Genomic DNA, 18,891 nt, shown 5'->3' with positions numbered 1-18,891 from the left:
GGATATTCCATACCACGACATCATGCTCAGCATATAAAGCTGGGGGAAAAAGAAGGAAAGGAGGGACATTTGGAGTTATGGCATTTGTCTTCCCAAGTGACCACTAGGCATGACGGAGCCCGGCTTTCCTGCAGATGGCTGAATACCCACCTGTCAATGGGCAGTGGTGAATTAATTCCTTATTTTGCTTGCTTGTGCACACAGCTTTTGCTTACTTAAACTGTCTTTATCTCAACCCATGAATGTTGTCACTTTTACCCTTCTGTTTTTCCCTCCATTCCACTGGGGGCAGGCAATGCAGAGAAGTGAGCAAGTGGTTATGTGATGCTTAGCTGCCAGCAGAGGTTAAATCATGACACTTGCAGAAACATTTATTTTAAAACAACATCTTTGATAGCAGAGTGAACAAAGGCTCTATATATGCTACATGAGGACTAACAGAAAAGAAACACATAAGTTCCTAGTGGCATGTTATGAAATCCAGTGGTTTGGTAGCTGAATCTGGAATCCTGATAATTGGATAGACGGCTTACTTGTATGTTGTCTCAAATTAAGATAGTCAGCTTTTAGACTTTACATCAAAACTAAGTAAACCTACCATATAGCCAGCTACTGTATGTAATTATTCTGAAGAGCCTATAAGGAACATGAATGCCCTTCACACTTCGAACCGCAAATGCAAAACACTAAAGCTATCTTTGCTGTAGTGGCTGGAACCAATTTATCATCTACGTGACAGCAAAGATATGCCCTAGAGCATACATTAAAAACCCAACTCAAAAACCTGAGCACAGAAGGACATCCTGACAATAAATTATGCTGCTAATTCTTTTATTCGGTTTAGGCAAATTTCTCTTCACCTCTATACAGCAATTTCAGTCTCAGATGATTCAGGATATCAAGAAGTATATTAAACTGCGGATGACAACAGCATGGATTTATAGCAGTCTGGACCGGGAAGAGCAATAGGTAAGGCACAGGCACATATTCCCTACAGCCTCAGGGCTGCAGCTTCCATCAGAGGAGGTGATGACCTCAAATCACCACAGATGCCTGCTTCAGTGTAGAGAAAAAACAGTCCTAGTTTTATGAGACCTTACACATTTAGAAACCGAGATTTTGCGAAAACACTGGTTCCCAATCACTGAAGCAGATCATGAATGAGACAGCACAGAGCTCTGGTGAATACATATCACTGCACTTTGTGCTGGCTGTATGCAATTCTAGCTTCACTTTCATGGTACTGTGCTCCCAGAATCAGACAATATTAATTTCTGATCAGCAGTTCAGTGTTAAGCTGGAAAGAAAGGCACTATGACCAGGCCATTCTCAAAGTACTAATCCAGCAGTGGTTGGATTAGATACTTTAAAGCCACTGCTTAGGGATAGGGGGAGCACACAAGCCATGCATTGCACAAGAGAATGAGAGGATTCTTGTATCTTGGATATGTTATTCATAACCTGGATATACAGCCCTCATATTGGAAACAAAAACAGCAAGCAGAAGCATGTTTTCATTAGCTGCTTGACTTGTAACCTTAACTGTATAAACTGAAACTGTGCTGGTAGATCCTGAGGTGGGTCACTCCAAAGCTACTAAGTTTATTATTTGTACACTGTTCACTTGGGGGGGGGGGGGAGGTGCAGCATGGGAATGGACACCAGGCAAAACAAACCCAACAAAAAACCCAAAACAAATAAACAAAAAAGAACCCCAGAACAAAAAAGCTTTAGAGATGTATGATCTCTTCCCTCTGTCATTTCCTTGCATTTTCAAGCCCTTCATAGGATTCATACCTATCTGCTCCTCATCTGGGATGCCCATGATCTTCATTGCCTCCATGGTCTCCTGAAACATATCTTTGTCTTGCTGACCCGGGATTGTAACATGCCCATTGGAAAGGAAGCGGTATTTGTTGTAAGGCTCCAGTAGCAGATCAGCTTAGGAAAGAATTGAGAAAGAAGTTACTATAGCTTTTTTTTTTTTTTTTTTTACTAGACAAACTACCACCAAGACCAAATTTCTGACTTGCATATGCTAGCAGGTGCTGTATGAATTTAAGATTAAGCCCAGTTTTACCGCAGGCTGAATATTTAATGTATTTTAGACAAACCTGGAGGTTTTCTGCCTCATTTCTTTTTATTCCCTCCTCTGGACTACTCTACCAAAGCAATGTCAATCATCATTATGCCCTAAGTCTGTAAGAAGCAGGGATTAACTCGGAAGTAAATTTGCCTTTAATTTCAGGCAACTCATTTGTTTCAAGTCAGGTGAAAGTTAATACATAGGTCTTGAAACTGCAGCAACTATGAGAAAAGTCCTGTCCTTCTGTCCTTCCCCCAGATCAAATCTGCAGCTCTTCCACACCATGGATTCTAATTACTAGGCTGAAGTATTAAAGCTAGGTGCAGTAGGATCCTAGACTTCTAGAGCTGCTTAGGTGCTAGCAGCTTTGCTCAATTCAGTTAAACAGTGAGTACATTGCAGTAGGACCCTTCCTGCGCTAAAAAAAGTTTACATAATGCAAGACAAGACTAAACAAGGGACAGTAATTTAGATAAGGAAGGGTGTAGAGTCATTGCTGGCAAGGAGACAAGTGCAGGAAGGAACCAGAGAAGGAAGTTTTCAGAAACAGAGAAGTGCAGGGGGAGGGCAGAGGGAAGTATGAGTGTGTAAAAGAAGTGAAGTAGGGGTGACCGTATCTAAAAGGCAGAGACAAGACACTGTGAAGGAACAGGTCCTAGCCTGCAAGTGTTTTGGACCCTCTGTCATTGCGATGAGGGAACCCCATAACCACAACAAAGTCACACTTACTCTTCAAATGCTCCCCAGCCCCAGATAGCAGGTAGTAAAAGATGTGGAAGGTTCTCTCCTCTTTGGCTTGACGAATTGCACGTGACTTCTCCAGCAGATCTGCAGAGAGTCAAGGCATATGGCAGGGCGTACAAATCACCTCTTATTCCATGGCAGGAGAAAAATCTCCTGATGTACTACTACCTGATGTTCTTCTCGTGCCGTTAACAGGGGTATTGATATAGCAATCATTACCAGTCAACAACCCACTGAGCTTCAGGTCTCAGTTCTGCCAGCCTCCGAACCATGGCTATGATAAGAGAGACTTAACTGATTAAAAAAACCCAGAAAAACAGTGGCCATCCATCCCCTATTTGCCTTGGGCAGAAGTGAGAACAGCTTACAAAATTCCAAAGTTATTCATCTTATCGTAGTTTATGCTTCCATTTCAGCCTCCTGAAGTTAGAATTCATTCATTCAGAAAAGGTTTCCATCACGATCAAAAGATCACAAAATACTATATGAAGAAACAGGAGACTGCAACAGTAATCTTGCTAAGTGCTTCCTACCATTTTCTCAATGTGACAGTCAATTGTGAGCAGACTGCGAGTACCATTACCGCCACTTCTATAGCCTTTAACTTTTCCTTTTAAGTGGTTACAGAAAGGATACAGGTCTCAATATTAGCTCCGACAATGTAGCCGTTGACATCAAAGTTGATTCTGATGAATTTGCCCTAAGAGGAAGATAATAGCATTAAAATTAGCATTCAGTGGTTAACAGGAGTAAGCAGCAAAGGTAACCTTCTCTATTTAATTCAGGAAATTCAGAACAGGTCAGACAGGTTTTAGGCAAAACATAAGGTCAGCCAATAGGCAATGCCTACTGATCACACCAGCGATTTAACAAACAAGGCACTGCTTTCAGACATTTCTGACATTCAGAGAGCCTATAATTCAAATTCATCAAGTTTCAACCTAGATTTCCCATAACCAAGGTCCCTTCAGTTTCATGTGCTATATGACCTAAACAGCTCCATCTTCCTCAATGTCAGCTTCAACCATTTTCACTTAGTTTCAGCTCTAGGTCCCTCATCTGCCCCTCAGACACTGTCTGTTGCTCTCCAAAGCAATCAAAACAAGGACCAGTATTTGCTCTCCAGGATAAAACTGACTGTAATAAACTTACACAAAAAATTGGTATAGATGATCCTTGTGCAGAGTCAGGTTCATTCATTCCAGAGACCTATCAGGCCTATTCTGGATAATTCATGGAATGAAACTCACTTCCCAGATTAACGTGAAGGAAGTCACTTGCAGACAGTTGTCCTACCCCTGACATCAATTCACCCAGAAGTAGACTAGGTCTTCCCTCTAGGAACTGGAGAATACTGGCACCCATGTCAGATAACAATACTCACAAATCTTGAGGAGTTGTCATTCTTCACCGTCTTGGCATTTCCAAAGGCCTCCAGGATTGGATTAGCCTGGAGCAACTGTCTCTCCAGTTCTCCCTAGAGAGAAATCAGAAATTAATAAAGTAGATAGCAGTTCACTGCATTAACCCTTGGGTCAAACCAGCGCTGAAGTTTCAATTCACACTAGCTTAGCATCTGTTGTAGAGAAGCCACATTAAATCTTTGGAGATGATACCTTAAACCTTCAAAAGAGACTCATTAGTTATCTGGGTAAAACAGAAACATTCACAAATATTCCTTGTTCCCTTCCTCAACACAACGGCATCGCAGTGCTCCCTTTCCATTAACAAGCCACCCTTCAAAGCCACTTTGTGTAACACCTCACAGACTTCCCAGGATCAAAGCGAAACACCGTACCATCCAAGATCAGGCCCTCATCCCAGAAGTGTCTTGCCATCTAGGCTGGAGGAGTGAGGAAAAGCCTGTCTTGCTACTGCAAAACAGTCCTGAACTCTGCTAGTAGTAGGTTAAGAAGTTAGTCTGAAAAGGTCTAATTTTTTTTTTTAGGGGGAAAAAAAAAAAACCCCACCACAAACAAGAAGCCTGCACTAAGAGCTGACATCTTCCAAAATACAAACAAGCAAAGAACTCCTTTGTAAGAAGGCACACACACACACACAAGAAGGGGAATTAGTGGTATCCCACAAACTGCATGATCGCTTGCATTCCGCTGCTATATTCGCACACTCCTCCCCTTAAGGAACATAAAATGCTGGAGCTGTAGAAAAAGAAAATTCAGAACCTTTACCCCTGTCAAGTACTAGACCACTGGAGCATATACACCTTTCCCTGCAGGCTCTAGATATTTCCCTGGCTGTTTTTAAAAATTACTTGTCCTCTGTGCTAAAAATGAAGTTCTATATATTTCAAGATTGCCTAAAAATCTTCTAGAGACAGAAAATGACAGTTTATATTAATGTTTCTCTTTTTATCAGTTATCAGCAAGTACTCAAGGCTTCCTGTGCATAATGGATGGAAATGAAGTTAGATTCGCAAGAACTGGAATTTATGGGCCAATTATTTAAGGGTATTTCTAAAGGAAAATTGTTCCCATTTATTCTCAAAGTGCATTATAAAACAGATTAGTCCTTACACAACCTCTCTAAAAATACATGCAATAAAAAAAATATATACGAAGAGGAAGATACATGAGAAATGTACAAAGAACTACAAATTTTATTTCTTACTTCCACAATGACCTCAGTTCACGCTTGCAAAGAGCAACGCCAAAGAAGACCCTCAGGACCTGCAGAACCACACATACACAGAAGGGGCAGCTTCTGCAAACACTTCCATTCACTGACAAGTATATATAACAAGGAGGGTAGCCCTGGGAAGGGAACCTGAGGTGGGACACCTGCTCTCTCACAACAGACCCAGCGTATGGTTTTGTAAGGAGAAAACCTTGAAAACTAGGGTTTAGTCCTTGAAACTGTGTGGCAGTCACATTTCTCCTCCCTTCTGGCACGTGTAATGAAGTTGGGACACTCTTCCCTCATCCCATTTCTCCTCCCCATCCTGCAGTGAGGTCCTAGGCCTTTGTGTTACTATGCAGGTGAGAGATGCAAGCAACATAACATTTCAACCCAACTATGAAACAAAATGCCCATTTTTTCCCCTAAACAGAAGTCAAGTTTAGACATAAAATCTATTCTAATTTTTTGGCTAAAGATAAAACTAAGGTCATGCTTAGCTACACAAAGATCAAAAGTTGACAGAAACCCATACTGTAGACCCTCCTGTTATTTAGTACCTCAGGAAAAAAAGTGTCATTAGTGTCAAGTACGTGTTGGTAAACTGTGGTTTAGTGGCGATTAGGTCTCTTGAACCAGCAAGGTAGCAATATGCATAGAGAATGCCAGCTCAGACTCACAGCAGTATAAAGCTGTGAGGAAAAGAAAATGCTTAAGAGCTGGTCAAGTCAGCTAGCCTTCATGACTTGCCTTAGCACCATACAGTGGGAAGATCAAGTTCTCAGAATGCCGTGGCAATGGCACGTAAGATTAAGTGGCTGCGATTACTGCAATGTATTCACTCCTCACTGTTCGCTGTCTTTTTTAAAAAAAAGACCATCCCATTATCTTCAAAATTGTAAAGACTTTTTTTGCGTGGCGCTGTTTGGTTTATTTTTACCTTAAATTTTGATCACCTTTCACTGAAGGAAGATACTTCATTATTATTATACAATGGGTAATTCTGCAAAGCAAAACCAGTACAACACAGAGCTGTTCATCACAAGCTTTCTAGAAATTCTAAGGTTCCTATCATCAAGACGCTGCCAATTTTCTGACACCTGTAATTGCCATTCCTTGACCTGAAACAAATTTGTTTAATACTTGGCATGCATTTGAAGTATGTACAATATTCCTCGTCAAAACAGAAGCAGCAGACACTGGATCTGTTAGCCTGTGGTTAGGCAGTGCAATTCAGTACACTCTCTTTATAGTCCTCTGAAGTTACACCAATTTAAAGCAACAAAAATCCTTGATATCTACCTTGTATGCTGCATTTTTTTGCATCTCATATGCTTTTTGGAATGACTTCTACACAATGTAGAACTTCTGCCAGCCATTTATTCTTCAGGAAGTATGGAGAAAGGCACCTAGAAATCACAGCTAGCTTTCACAGCATGCAATTTAAAAAACTGAAAGATGGGGGAGGCTGTTTGGTGGTTTTGTTTATTTTGGTGGGGCTTGTTGTTGTTTTTTTTTTTTTTTTTTTTTTTTTTTTTACACTTTAGGGATTTACTTTCGCATTCTCTGCAGTTATGTGAGAGATTCTTCGATAACTGAATCCAAACAACAGTGGGTTGGATGGAGAAGGGAGAAACATCGTCAGTAACGTAACCTTCACCACAAATGTTTAAGCATTAGCAACTATTACCCATTAATTTCTGATTAGCTGCAAATTTTTCATCTTGAAAAAAACTGTTACATGACTTAAATCAGTAGAGAAGAAGAGACTAAACAAGGGAAAACATCAATCTCAACTTGCATAAACAAAGTTTCATCAAATGAAGTGTTTATATGATTAGATTCAGTAGACCCCAAAAGCAGCTTTAATGTGCTCAGCAGTCACACCATGCAGCTAGAAGCTATTTAGCTGAATATACTAATGCACTAGGATCAGTGGAAGGTGCCATTGTCTCCAAAACAAAAGAGCTGGAGTTGAAGAATATGCTTTATAAATCTGATTTTGCTCTGATACTTGGGAAAACGGGGGCTTACATCCAAAACTCTAATAGGTGAGAGTCAAGAAACCTTCATGGTAGATAAAGTACCACTACTTTCTATATTATCATTGATTAAGTTCTATGCAGAGTCTTGCAGCATAAAGGTTTGGCACTATCATATTCTACCTAAAGAAGAAAATCTGCCATGATCAGCATACCTGAGATTTTCAAAAAATTTAATGCATTCATCTTCATAAACACTTATAATCTGGTTGCAAGTTCAAGGTTTGTAAGGAATTGTTGCATAGAGCACTCATTACCAATTACATTCAAAGACTCCAGTTCTAAATCCTCTCTGGTAAGGCTGGTGCTACTGTCTAGTTACAAAATCAGAGCAGAATGTGAGCTGCAGAACTTCTCAGAAGAATCAAAACTTGGGGGGCAGTAAATACAGAACTTGGGCAAATCACCAACCAGTCCAATTTAGAATTGGTTTATTCTCCTAAGAAGACTGTCTGTCCTGCTTTAGTGGTTCAAATTTTGCTCAAGGATAAACAGGGGAAGAATACTTAACTCCATGATTTTATTTTCCACACACACCAAAAAAAAAAAAAAAAAAAAAAAAAAAAAGGAGAATGTTTCTAAATAAAGCTACTGACAGACCATGGAAAAAGTCTTCATACGTCTGAAACTCTGGCACATACAAGGTTGGGGTTTTTTTGTTGGATTCCAGAAGTTACTTATTACTCTGTGTGCGCACACACACAGTATGCCTGTGTGCAGAAATGCCTTCTTATTTGTATACTCTATACACATAAGATGTCTACACGTTAAGCTACTATGGGAAAATCCTTCTGTTGTGATACAGTGGACACACTTGGCATCTGGCTTGCATTAACACAGCTCACCAGTGAACATTTCCAACTTGTTCAGCTCTGGCTAACAAGCTCAGCCCCAGAACACCCTGTCTGCAGGGCAGCCTTCCCCTCAACCTTCTTCACAACATGCAGCCACAACTCACTGCAATGAACACAAAGCTAAACACCTAACTACATTTGTCTTACTAGGAACACCACACACTACATGCTTGTAGTTCTAGGAAAGCCTGGTCCAGTCCTATTGCCCTGGAGGAATACTTCTGAAGTGGTATGTCTTGGAAAATTCTGCAAGAAAAATCTTAAATGCAAACTAGTATTGAGCACAGAACACAAGTATTCTTGATATTAGTCTCCAACTGAACATCCTCACAAAAAGATTACTGTGCACCACACAAAAAAAAAATTGTGAATTGTCTATGGATTTGTTTTAGCTGCAGAAAGTGACATTGGTGTGGAGTGAAAAGCTGCTCAAAAAAAAAAAAAAAATCACACAATGGGACAGAAAATGCATTCCTGGTGCAGAACGTGCAGTAAACGTGCAGCTCACCTACGAGGATACAACTGACGAATTCGGCAATAGTCCATCGGGGGAGAGGGAGGGGGAAAAAAATATAAGTGAGACATCTTTGAAGTTCTCCCACCATCACCACCACCCTTCTTTCATGTGCTGCTAACACTTGGCTGTTTTCCACCCTTTAATTTTTTTTCTACAATTTCAAAGCTTTCAGCTGATGTCCACTAGCCTATCACTCCATTCTCCAGGTTTGAGGCAGTATATATAATACCCAGGCCTAATCTATAAAAGTACAGAAGAAAGGAGACAGCTCCTCCACAGAAGGATCAGTTGTAAACTGCCTGGACTGGTTATAAGCAATACATCCATGAAAAGTTCAGCATGGGTGATCCTTCATTTATAGTGTCCCTTGCCTATGCACTTGCCCATGAATCCAACTGGTTGTGGATGAGCTTATCACCACTGTAACTCCACTGAATTCAAAGGAGTTATGACTTAGAACAGTGTTCCCTGGCTTGCAATTTTTGACAAACTTGTTTCATAGTTCACTGTCCTCCTCAGATCCCTGATAGATGTTAGTATCTAGGCTTTTATTGAGCAATACAGCTTTTAACAACATCAGCTAATATATATTTATTGTCCAAAGTCAGCACAGCAATAAAGCATCATTAAACCTAGGTCTTACCTGGTCTTTTTTGGACTTGTGTGAAGAAGCAACGTGAGCCAGATACTGAATGACCTTCTTGGTGTTCTCTGTTTTACCAGCTCCCGATTCACCTCTGTAAAGAAAATCTGCAATTCATTCACAAACAAGAAATAGGGGGACATACTCATATATCTAACCCCAAAAGGGCTACAGAGCTCCTTAACTGCACTCTGGCCATTGCGGCACCTCCCTTAAACCCAAGAAAAAACAAGTTGTACTGGCAAGCTGGTAGCAGTGTAGCTGGACTGCAGGCTAGCCCTCCGGCCGTTTGCCACCAGATGCAGGTTCCATATGCATGCACATAGGAGGGAAGGCAATAAAGAACTACGCTTTCTAGTACTTGGATACAAAGCCTGCCAAATGGCTGAAGAATAACTCGGAGGCTGCTGTACAGGTAGGGGTGAAATGTAACGAAGTGAATCCTTCAAAAGGAAACTTCCTGAGTAAGAAGAAACATACCAATTCCTTAAACAGAACTGAGGGCCAACCAATTTTGGTGTGTCTAGAAGAGAAACTGCTGATTCAAGGGTATCTGTTACTCTGTTGGCCTTATCAGTATGAATGTACTGAAACATAACAGCTGCATCAAATCTGAAGGACTTTTCCAAGCCTTTTCCATTGACAAAGCTGTATTTCTTTAGGAGTTTGAGTACAGGGACTGTTTCAAAACCTCCCTTTCTTCATCCACTTCTTAGAAAAATTATTCTGCAGAAAGGATTAAATATATATTGGAAGAAATGTAGTGGGACCTTCCTTGACTCTCCATTATTACCTGATTTACTGAGCCTACTCCCAGCACCTACAAATAAGAGTCATCCAACCAAGAATTTAAAAACACAGACTCTGACATCCAGACAAGCTGATGACTGTAAACACTCACGTGCAAAGGATGGACTGATCCTCTCGATCTAGAATAAAATTTAAAAAAGCAGTCAGACTAAGATTCTGGAATTAAACTGTGACAGAATGAAATCAACACCAAAGACAAAACCAGGAACTAGTAATCTCTGACAAGTACCTTCAGAAATATGGCCAGATAACCCCTTCTCTGACAAGAGACCCCAACCTCCCACCATATGATAAAGTATACTGGCACCATAGCAGTTTAGTTTTCTACATCCAGAAAGAACATTGTTTGCTTTACAATTTTTCCACACATCTCCCACTGACTGTTTCTTTACCACAGAGTTACAGTTTGATGTACACCTACTTGTTCTTCAGCCCCCCCTGCCCTGTTATATCGGGCCCATACTTACAAAAGTTATCAGCAGAGCAGTGGAAATGGAAGGGGGAGGGGGGAAGTGGAACAGAAACCATTACAAATCCTGAAGTGCCAAAACTTCACATCAAACGGAGGCTTTCACCCCCAAAACAAACACTGGCAGCTCAGTGAGAATTTTTTGTTATTTACTTTGTACACAATGGCCTTGAAAACTACAACACTGAGCAGCAGCCCAAGTCCTATACAGTTGGTCTGTTTGTGGCACCATCCCCAACTGTATTAACACAGCAGCTGGTAACAGCAGAAACCTTTTCTTCTTCATGTTGACATACCAGTAGACGTACTAATTCCTGTGTTCCAGTCCCAGCTGTAGGTGATAATATCTTTCCAGTTACAGAACTTATTCACCCAGCTAATCCACCACTATCTTCTCCATCTTTAACCTCCTTTCAGCTTTCACCTGCGATTCCACTTCCTCATACACAGTCCTGACTAGTCCTTCCACCATGGCTTCATCCCACTGCTCCTCCACCACTTCTGTGTGAACACTCCCCTGCTGCTGCCTTGGTTTCACTTTCCATCCACTCCTCTACCCTGTGCCCCCTTCCCTCCTCCTCCCCCAGTCTGCATCCCACTCCTCCCCTACACTACCAGGAACCAGCTGGGAGCACTGGGCGAACTGAAGAGTGCCTGTACCAGAACAACTTGTAGTCATCACAGGGGCAGTGAGACCTGTTCAGACATGGAACAGACTTGGGCACTGCAAGTCATTCAGAGGCAGTCACATGAGCTACTGGGGCACTCACAGAACAGACTGTGCCACCAAACTCAAAATTTCTAAATTATCCATTTGGCCATGGGGTTTTTTTGGTTTTGCTTGATTTTAACGGGTTTTTTGCTTAAGATCAAGACCTGAGGACTGTCAGATCATCCAATCTGAGAACCTCAGAAACACAGCAGCTAAGATTTCATCCAGTTATTGTCATTTTTTCCTTTTTTTGCATAGCCCAAATTTTGTGTTGGGATGAAGTCTAATCTCCAAAGAGCGAGAAAGCAAGCCTCAAACATCCACAAGAGTATAGAATTCACAGAATTACTCTAATTATTTCAGCAATAACTTTCATCAGTATGTTTATGGATGTGACTGTCTCCATATTTTAGCTACTGGTTTATTCCTTTCTCCAGTAGCTTAGAGAAACAAAGTGCACTCAGTATTCTCCCGTCAGAGAGTACTTAGACGATATAACTGAGTCACTATTCAAGTTGTTTTGTGCAAGATAAAGAGAATGCACTGTAATTAGGGTAGGCTTTGTAGTCAGATAGAGGTCAAGTACCTGGAAACCTATATTCTATACCCTTAAACACTGCTGCTGCAAGTGAATTTAGCATTTCAGTCCTAACGTCATGATTGCCATACCCATCAAGAAAATTCTCCTATAGACCTCTCTCTTTATAACCTGAGTTTATCTAGCCTTTGGACACATGGAATAAGGAAAGCAGGTAAACCTACCAAATTTGAGATTCTATCTTTTCTTAAATTATTCTGAAGCCAATGATGAAAATATTAGGTTCACAAGTTACAGACAGGCAACTCCTGCTCTTAAGCTTCTTTACTGGAAACTGACTGTATGCAGACGACCACAAAAAAATTAGAGGACAATCTGCTTTATTCCTGTTAATACTGTTCTCAGAAAGAGCTGATCAGCCCTGAGACTGGAAGAAAGCAAGCAGAAGAAAATCACCACTCAACATGGTTTTGATCCAGCAAACTCTTGTGTATTCAAAACCAGATACTGCAGCCTAGCACTGCATATTCATTTTTCTCCAAATGCTGAATTTTAATCATTGCCTTTAAAGATACGCATCTTTTTTGCTGAGGGACAGGCTGAGTAGATGTTAGCCAGCTCCGAAGGCCCCACCCATTCAAGGTTCCCAGTGGGTCAAGGGCTCAGCAGGGCATGCCAGCCCTCTGCATGACTGGGCACTTTGAGGGTGGATCAGGGGAATAACTAGTTACTCCTTTATGGATTGCCTAAGGAAATGTATTCTTTGGTAGCGCAACACCTGGGTGTAATTCTCTATCACAAAGCAGCTATATGAAAGGACAAAATTGTGTCTCTGAATAACACCTGACTTTTGAAAACTTGACTATAAACAAGCAGTCCACTTGTCCTAGAAAAGGTTATACACACACTCAAGGTACTACAGAGACTCTTCTAAGAAGCCAATTCAAGAGAAATAAAAAATAATTTAAAAAAAAAAAACAACTAAGAAAGGTGTTCCTTATTCCTGATAGCCAGCTCTGGTCTTAGAATTATGAGCTGGAGGTCCTCAGACAGGCATTGGAGCCCCAAGTACTTGAATAGCAGATGCCTTCCCATTCCCTCTCCTCCAGGAGAAGATCCTTATTCCAGCAAAAAGATATCAGTAAGCAGACAGATAAACCAACTGCCCAACAGAAAGAGACGATCAACATCAGGTAATACTAAGAAGCTCTTTGGCACCGAACATTTTTTGTTTGACAGATTTTGTCATATTTAGTTGAGAAGCTCTTTTTGAGCCACATTCCCCTGAGGCAAGGTAGCAACAGCACCCTGGAGTGACCTGAGAAAGTCCCAAACAGGCAAGCACAGGATTTTTTCCACACCTTAACACAAAGCAAGGTGTTGAAAGGTGCTCAGGCAGGAAAAGTAGCAGACAGTGTTCAAAATCCTCCCGGCACTACATTTTCCTCCCCCAGCATACTTTCCTGGTGGCCTGCTACAGCTGCGTTAGTCACCTCTGCTTTAAACCAGCAGGAACGTACCTGCGAGTGCAGGCAAGTCACTGGCAGCATACAGACACTGCCATAAAAGGCAACATTCCTGTTTGCAATCCGGGGGAAATTCTTTCCCAGGACTGCAATGCAGCAGTCATTGGGATAGCTGGAATTCTTCTAATTGTATACAGGCAGACAACTCAAATAATGTGTTGAGCAACAGGAAACTGGAGCCGACCAAAGGGCCAATGAGCTAACACATACAAAAGCATAACTCTTAGATACACTTCCAATTAAGAATTGCTTTAAATGCCAATATTCATTCTCCATACAATACTGATTTGTGCCATCACAAATCAGAATTCAGTTGCCCAGACAAGAGGCCAACTCCACCCCCCCCCCTTTTTTTTTTTTAAAGAATCATTCAACATGGGCGTACTGCACAATTTCAGTCAGCACTTGCCTTTACTCCTTTGTCAGTTGTGCAAGCAACATACTCAGCAAAAGAGAATGTGCTGGGTACCATAAACTCAGTTGCTTATAATAACACAATCAAGAAACGCCTGATTAAAAGAAATCCGCATCTGCTTTTCAATCCTAAACAGAGACACTTATTAAAACCAATCCAGAATAACAACTCATTAGTTAATTATAGCAACAGTTCTGTATTTCAGACCAGCTGGCAAGGGAAGCTTTTTATCTAGGTACTTCTTTAGCTCTCATCACCATAGCATTCAAGAGATTGTAAGAAGAAGCAGCCTCAAGTACCCAGAAATTCAGGAAGTAAAACATCCTTTATATTTAAGCTATACAGCAGTGTACATATTTTTATTTTTATATATATATATAATATCTCAAGATCAGTATTAATTTTAATTTTGCTATATACAATTAATTTTGCTATATAAAACCCCCATAATATCTAACTCATTCTTGACTTTCTTCAGTCCAAAAATAAAAGACTGCATTTTAGACTGCTTCCAGGACCTTCCACATACATTAAAAACTCAATTAAACCAAAATTTGTTTTCACAAGAGAGACATCTTGTACATAAAAAGTCCTCAGGCAAATACTCTACTGCAAAACAACCAATCTGAATGAATGCTGAACTGCTGTGGTCGAATATATTGGCATAATTGATAAATTAACAGACCTTCAAACTCCTGAATTTTGTTTTTAGATGTTTTGGGACAGAAGAAGAAAAAAGGTTGGGAGGCTAGAAGAGAATGTGCAATTTAAGCTCCAGATCTCAGTTACAGAACATCCTAGCAGGCCTTTATCACCCACTTCCTCTGCATGAGTGACTCCAGTTTCAAGCCTGTTCATCTCCATAAAAGGAGAAGTAATATAGCATTCACACAATGGTGACATCATCCCTCTAGCTAAGAGGAAGTGTAGCTGAAAGGCTTGGCTTGCAGTCCACTGCCTATAGCTGACTCATTAAGGCTAAAATCTTAACCATAGCTAGATGGTACCACCCACCTCCTAACCACCGAGCGTCTGGCAGAACTGAGGAGCCTGGGCCTCTAGGTTTCCATTGCTACACTGCTCCCCTAGCATCGTGGTGAATGCCTGTAGCCCAACTTAGCTGACCAAGTTGGAGTTGACCTAAAGCAAGCATTAGTCTTAAATGCATGCAAGTGCTTCAACCATGCAGTAGTTTCAGTTTCTCAGTCCCTCCTCAAACATCTCTTTCTGACCTCAACATAATCTTGCAACCAATGTCCTTCCCCCAGAGTTCTGTAACAGGAGGTGCCCCAGGCATGTGACTGTACTACTCAGAACAACCCCACTGCCATAAAATCTAATCAAATATGTTCACTGCGCTATTTCAACCTACATCCTGTTTAACCAGGATCAAAAACACTCCGGGGGAACACCAGAACAGAGCTGAGAGCCTGGTTTTGCATTGTCATTTAAGGAATGCATTATAGGTTATCAGCATTTTGAAATTTCTCTATCATTATCATCAAGTTAAAAAAAAGGCAAGAAAAAAAAAGTCAAATGAAGGACAAACACAGCATATCCAAGACAGCTCTCAACAACAGAATGTCAAGATGTAAAACAGGAGAGAGGGAAAAAAGAAGTATCACATGAGCTGGCAGGAACACTGCAGTGCCAAGATTCAATTTCGCGTTATCTAAAGCTTGGGGACAGCCATGAGGAGAAAAGTTTCATTTCAAAAAATGAAATATATCCTACTGGGTCAAATGCAAATATTTACTTCCCCAAGCCATTTCTGGACTAAAGCCCATAACCTCTAGCATTCCTTAACTGAATCTGGAGATAACAAAACAGGAAAACATGTTAGACTCTAATTTTAGGTTACACAAACGTTTATGAAGCTCTAACAGGAAAGAAAAACTGGTATACAGCCTGCAAAAGCTCAGGAAGCCCACGGTACTGAAACAGTGAACTGCATGGAAACTGACAGCAAGGGCTGAAGCATTACATAAGGGACTGCCAGAGAGCTCCTGCTCTGGTTTGCAGGAATGAAGCAAAAAGGGTGTGGTAACTACTAAAAAACAAGTGGGCAAGGGACTCTTTTAGCTCCTTGTTCTGTTGAAAACCACATTCTGAGACACAGATTTTGAGAGCTGCACTTAGAAGTCTCAAGTAATTCAAAGCATGTAAAAAATTTCTTAAGAAGATCCAAAACTACGAACCTATTTTCTTTTCATTTGTATACATTTGTATACAAACACCACCAAAATGAACATCCTCCATAATTTGTATCCAAACTTAATGCATCAGAAGTTTGAACAAATCTTGGAAACTAACTACTGAAACCACAGGCTATATTCTTTTGGGTTTCGTGGAAACAGAACGACCTTTACGTACAACTTGAAAAAGACATCTGTGCCTCTAATCTGAACAGCTCTGTCAATCAAGTTTCTCTGAATTGGTAAGCACACACAGAATACTGTATAGGAAATAAAGATGCACTTTGGGACAGCACAATATACAGCGTGACATAGCAGACCAATGCTAAGCAGCAAGCTGAGAAAGAAGACCTGAGATCATGGAAGTTAAACCAGAAGGGTTCTACTAGCTTGGAAGCCTAAGAAACAAGTAAATGTCTTAAGAATTACAAATCAAAAACTTCAAGGTCTTGTTCTATAGAAGCGGATCTAGAAGACTCTTTCTTATGAAAATGACAACTGGGCCTGAGGTGCACATGAAGATCTACAACAGCAAGTGATCTGCCTTAAAATAGCTAACACCGTTTCCTCCCTTACTGTAACAAGACCAATAAAACCCCCACAGATCACAAAGCTACTACGCTTCAGAATTTTTTCTTTTAAGCAGCAAACCCAGAGACTACCTAACTCCCAAGTGAATACCAGCAAGGTCTGCAGACTAATCCATCAAGGTCAAGGAGGGTTTAATCACTGCACAATGATTTTAAGAGTTTTGTTCAGTGAACCATTAGGAGCCCTACACTAATATGTGTAGAAACTAGATGAGAAAGGAGTCGGGGAGTACATTCATTAGCAATGCGCTGTCTATTCCCTGTGCTACCCATCCCTTAGTTGAGGAAGTTGTGCTTTGCAGACCTGGGTAACCATACTGATCTAACATATTACAGAAGTTTCAGACACTGGCATTAAAACAGCCATCATGCTCTGGATACCAATGAAATTTCTAGCTTCTATGAATAAGTATTTCACATAGAAAATTCCCCTGTGTTCCAAAAGAGACAAGCAGGTGTTTGACAGCTTTAAAATATGTTTTCCTGAAGAGATCCTCTGAAGACTATGAATTGAGGTAAAGAATGTTCCCCTTCAGTGTACATCTCCTGCATTAGAATAATGATTTGTTTGCTCAAGACACCACTCCACTTGCAGGCACTGTGTTTCAATCAGCACCAGAAAAATAATTATTCTGAAAGGCAGTCAGACCTGAAGCTTCTGGCATCCAGGTTACACAGGGAATAGAAGCATTAAAACAAATAGTTGTTTTCGCTGGAAATGTTGCACTTTTTTCACTTCTGTGCTTGAAGCACACAAAGTCTCTCCAAGTACCATGCAGCAAAATAATGTTTTCATCTCATTTTTGAGTCTTAATGTCTTAGGTCAGAGAAAGAAGGAAAAAAGAAAACAAATTCACTTTGAACATGTTCACATGTTATTGCTTCAAGGAAATATTTCTGGTGAAATTTAACAAAAAACAATTTAACCTCTTGGAATATATAAATGCCATATGACACTTTTGTGAATGGAGTAACAAGGGTAGACACAAAAAGAGGACCAAGCTCACCCATAGTGCATCAGAATAGATGCCTGAAGAGTTAAATAGTTTCTGGATTAGCAGAGGTTGGAATAAAGCTTTCATCTTCCTTTCCCTTCCCAATTCTTTTCCTGATTAACATCCCTTTGAATAGTCTGCTTATTAGAATGCCATAAATTGACCAAAAAAAAATAATAAATTCAAGAGTCCAAATCAATTAACATGCAAGGCTTTTCCACTCTGTCAGCTTAAGAGATAATTATACCCCATGCTGACAGAAGTCAGAGTCAACAGCTGGCTGTCCTTCTCCAGATCATGAAGGATTCCGGTCTTCAGCACTCTGAAAGTAACCTAGGGAAGGCAGCCTAATCCTAAATGCCTCCGGCTCATGTGGAGCACCGGACCTTTTCATCTTCTATTCTCTGTACAGATTCCTGCCATACCACTGGCTGCTGCACCAAGCCTCCCCCACCGCTAAGCAAAACTGAGAAACTGGAATAGGAATGTTACTCTCCATCACCCCAGAGACTAGCCAGGACCAGAGACATTGACTGCAACAGCCTACTCTCCTTCAGTCCCACAGCAGACACTGGAATGATACTGTTATCCTTTGCAATAAGGAAATAAGGCAGCAAATAACCCTAAAACAATCTCTAGGGTTCTTGCTAGCACACATACACACATATGAAGCAACACACACAATTTTTTTCCAAACCTAGTTAACAGGTCAAAGCAGGCTAGTTCAAAAGCTAACTGGGAATGATACTCACATCCAACAAGTATTCCAAAAAGTCAGCAACAAGGTATCTCAAACCAAGCAAAGAGCTGGGATAAAACTCTAGACTGTCAGTACTGCTGAGAATATTGCATAGCTAGAATTATTCTGGGAAAGGTAAACACTCCAGCAGAGCTCATAGCAACTTTCCCATGCTAGGTAAACAGAGGCAAGGCTGCCGTTCTTCAGCTTTGTACACTAAAGCAATTCAAGTCTGGGGCTTCTGAGTTTTAGACATCACTCAAGCAGTGGTCAGACTGAGACACCTTCTCTTTTCAAAAGGAAAGAAAATACTTATGTAGATTAACCACTAGCTCTGAACCACCATCAGACCAGGGAAGGTTACCTGTCCCTTGTTGTAGAA

The 18,891-nt window shown here is 40.7% G+C and overlaps 1 protein-coding gene across 3 annotated transcripts in view; it reads right to left on the bottom strand.

The window, feature by feature from the left end:
- MYH9 (myosin heavy chain 9) overlaps positions 1-18,891 on the bottom strand; it is a 74,051-nt gene that overhangs the window by 31,194 nt on the left and 23,966 nt on the right. For all 3 annotated transcript variants that reach the window (XM_037387835.1, XM_037387836.1, XM_037387837.1), the window contains exons 4-9: positions 10,422-10,449; positions 9,521-9,614; positions 4,215-4,307; positions 3,467-3,530; positions 2,816-2,914; positions 1,798-1,941 (exon numbers count right to left, since the gene is read on the bottom strand). In XM_037387835.1, the coding sequence (XP_037243732.1) occupies positions 1,798-1,941; positions 2,816-2,914; positions 3,467-3,530; positions 4,215-4,307; positions 9,521-9,614; positions 10,422-10,449 (522 nt within the window). The remainder of the gene's footprint in view (positions 1-1,797; positions 1,942-2,815; positions 2,915-3,466; positions 3,531-4,214; positions 4,308-9,520; positions 9,615-10,421; positions 10,450-18,891) is intronic.

This window comes from Falco rusticolus, chromosome 5 (assembly GCF_015220075.1).
Source record: "Falco rusticolus isolate bFalRus1 chromosome 5, bFalRus1.pri, whole genome shotgun sequence".
Taxonomy (NCBI): Eukaryota; Metazoa; Chordata; class Aves; order Falconiformes; family Falconidae; genus Falco; species Falco rusticolus.
Note: the sequence above shows the minus strand (reverse complement) of the source record. Positions and strands in the feature narration are given on the sequence as shown.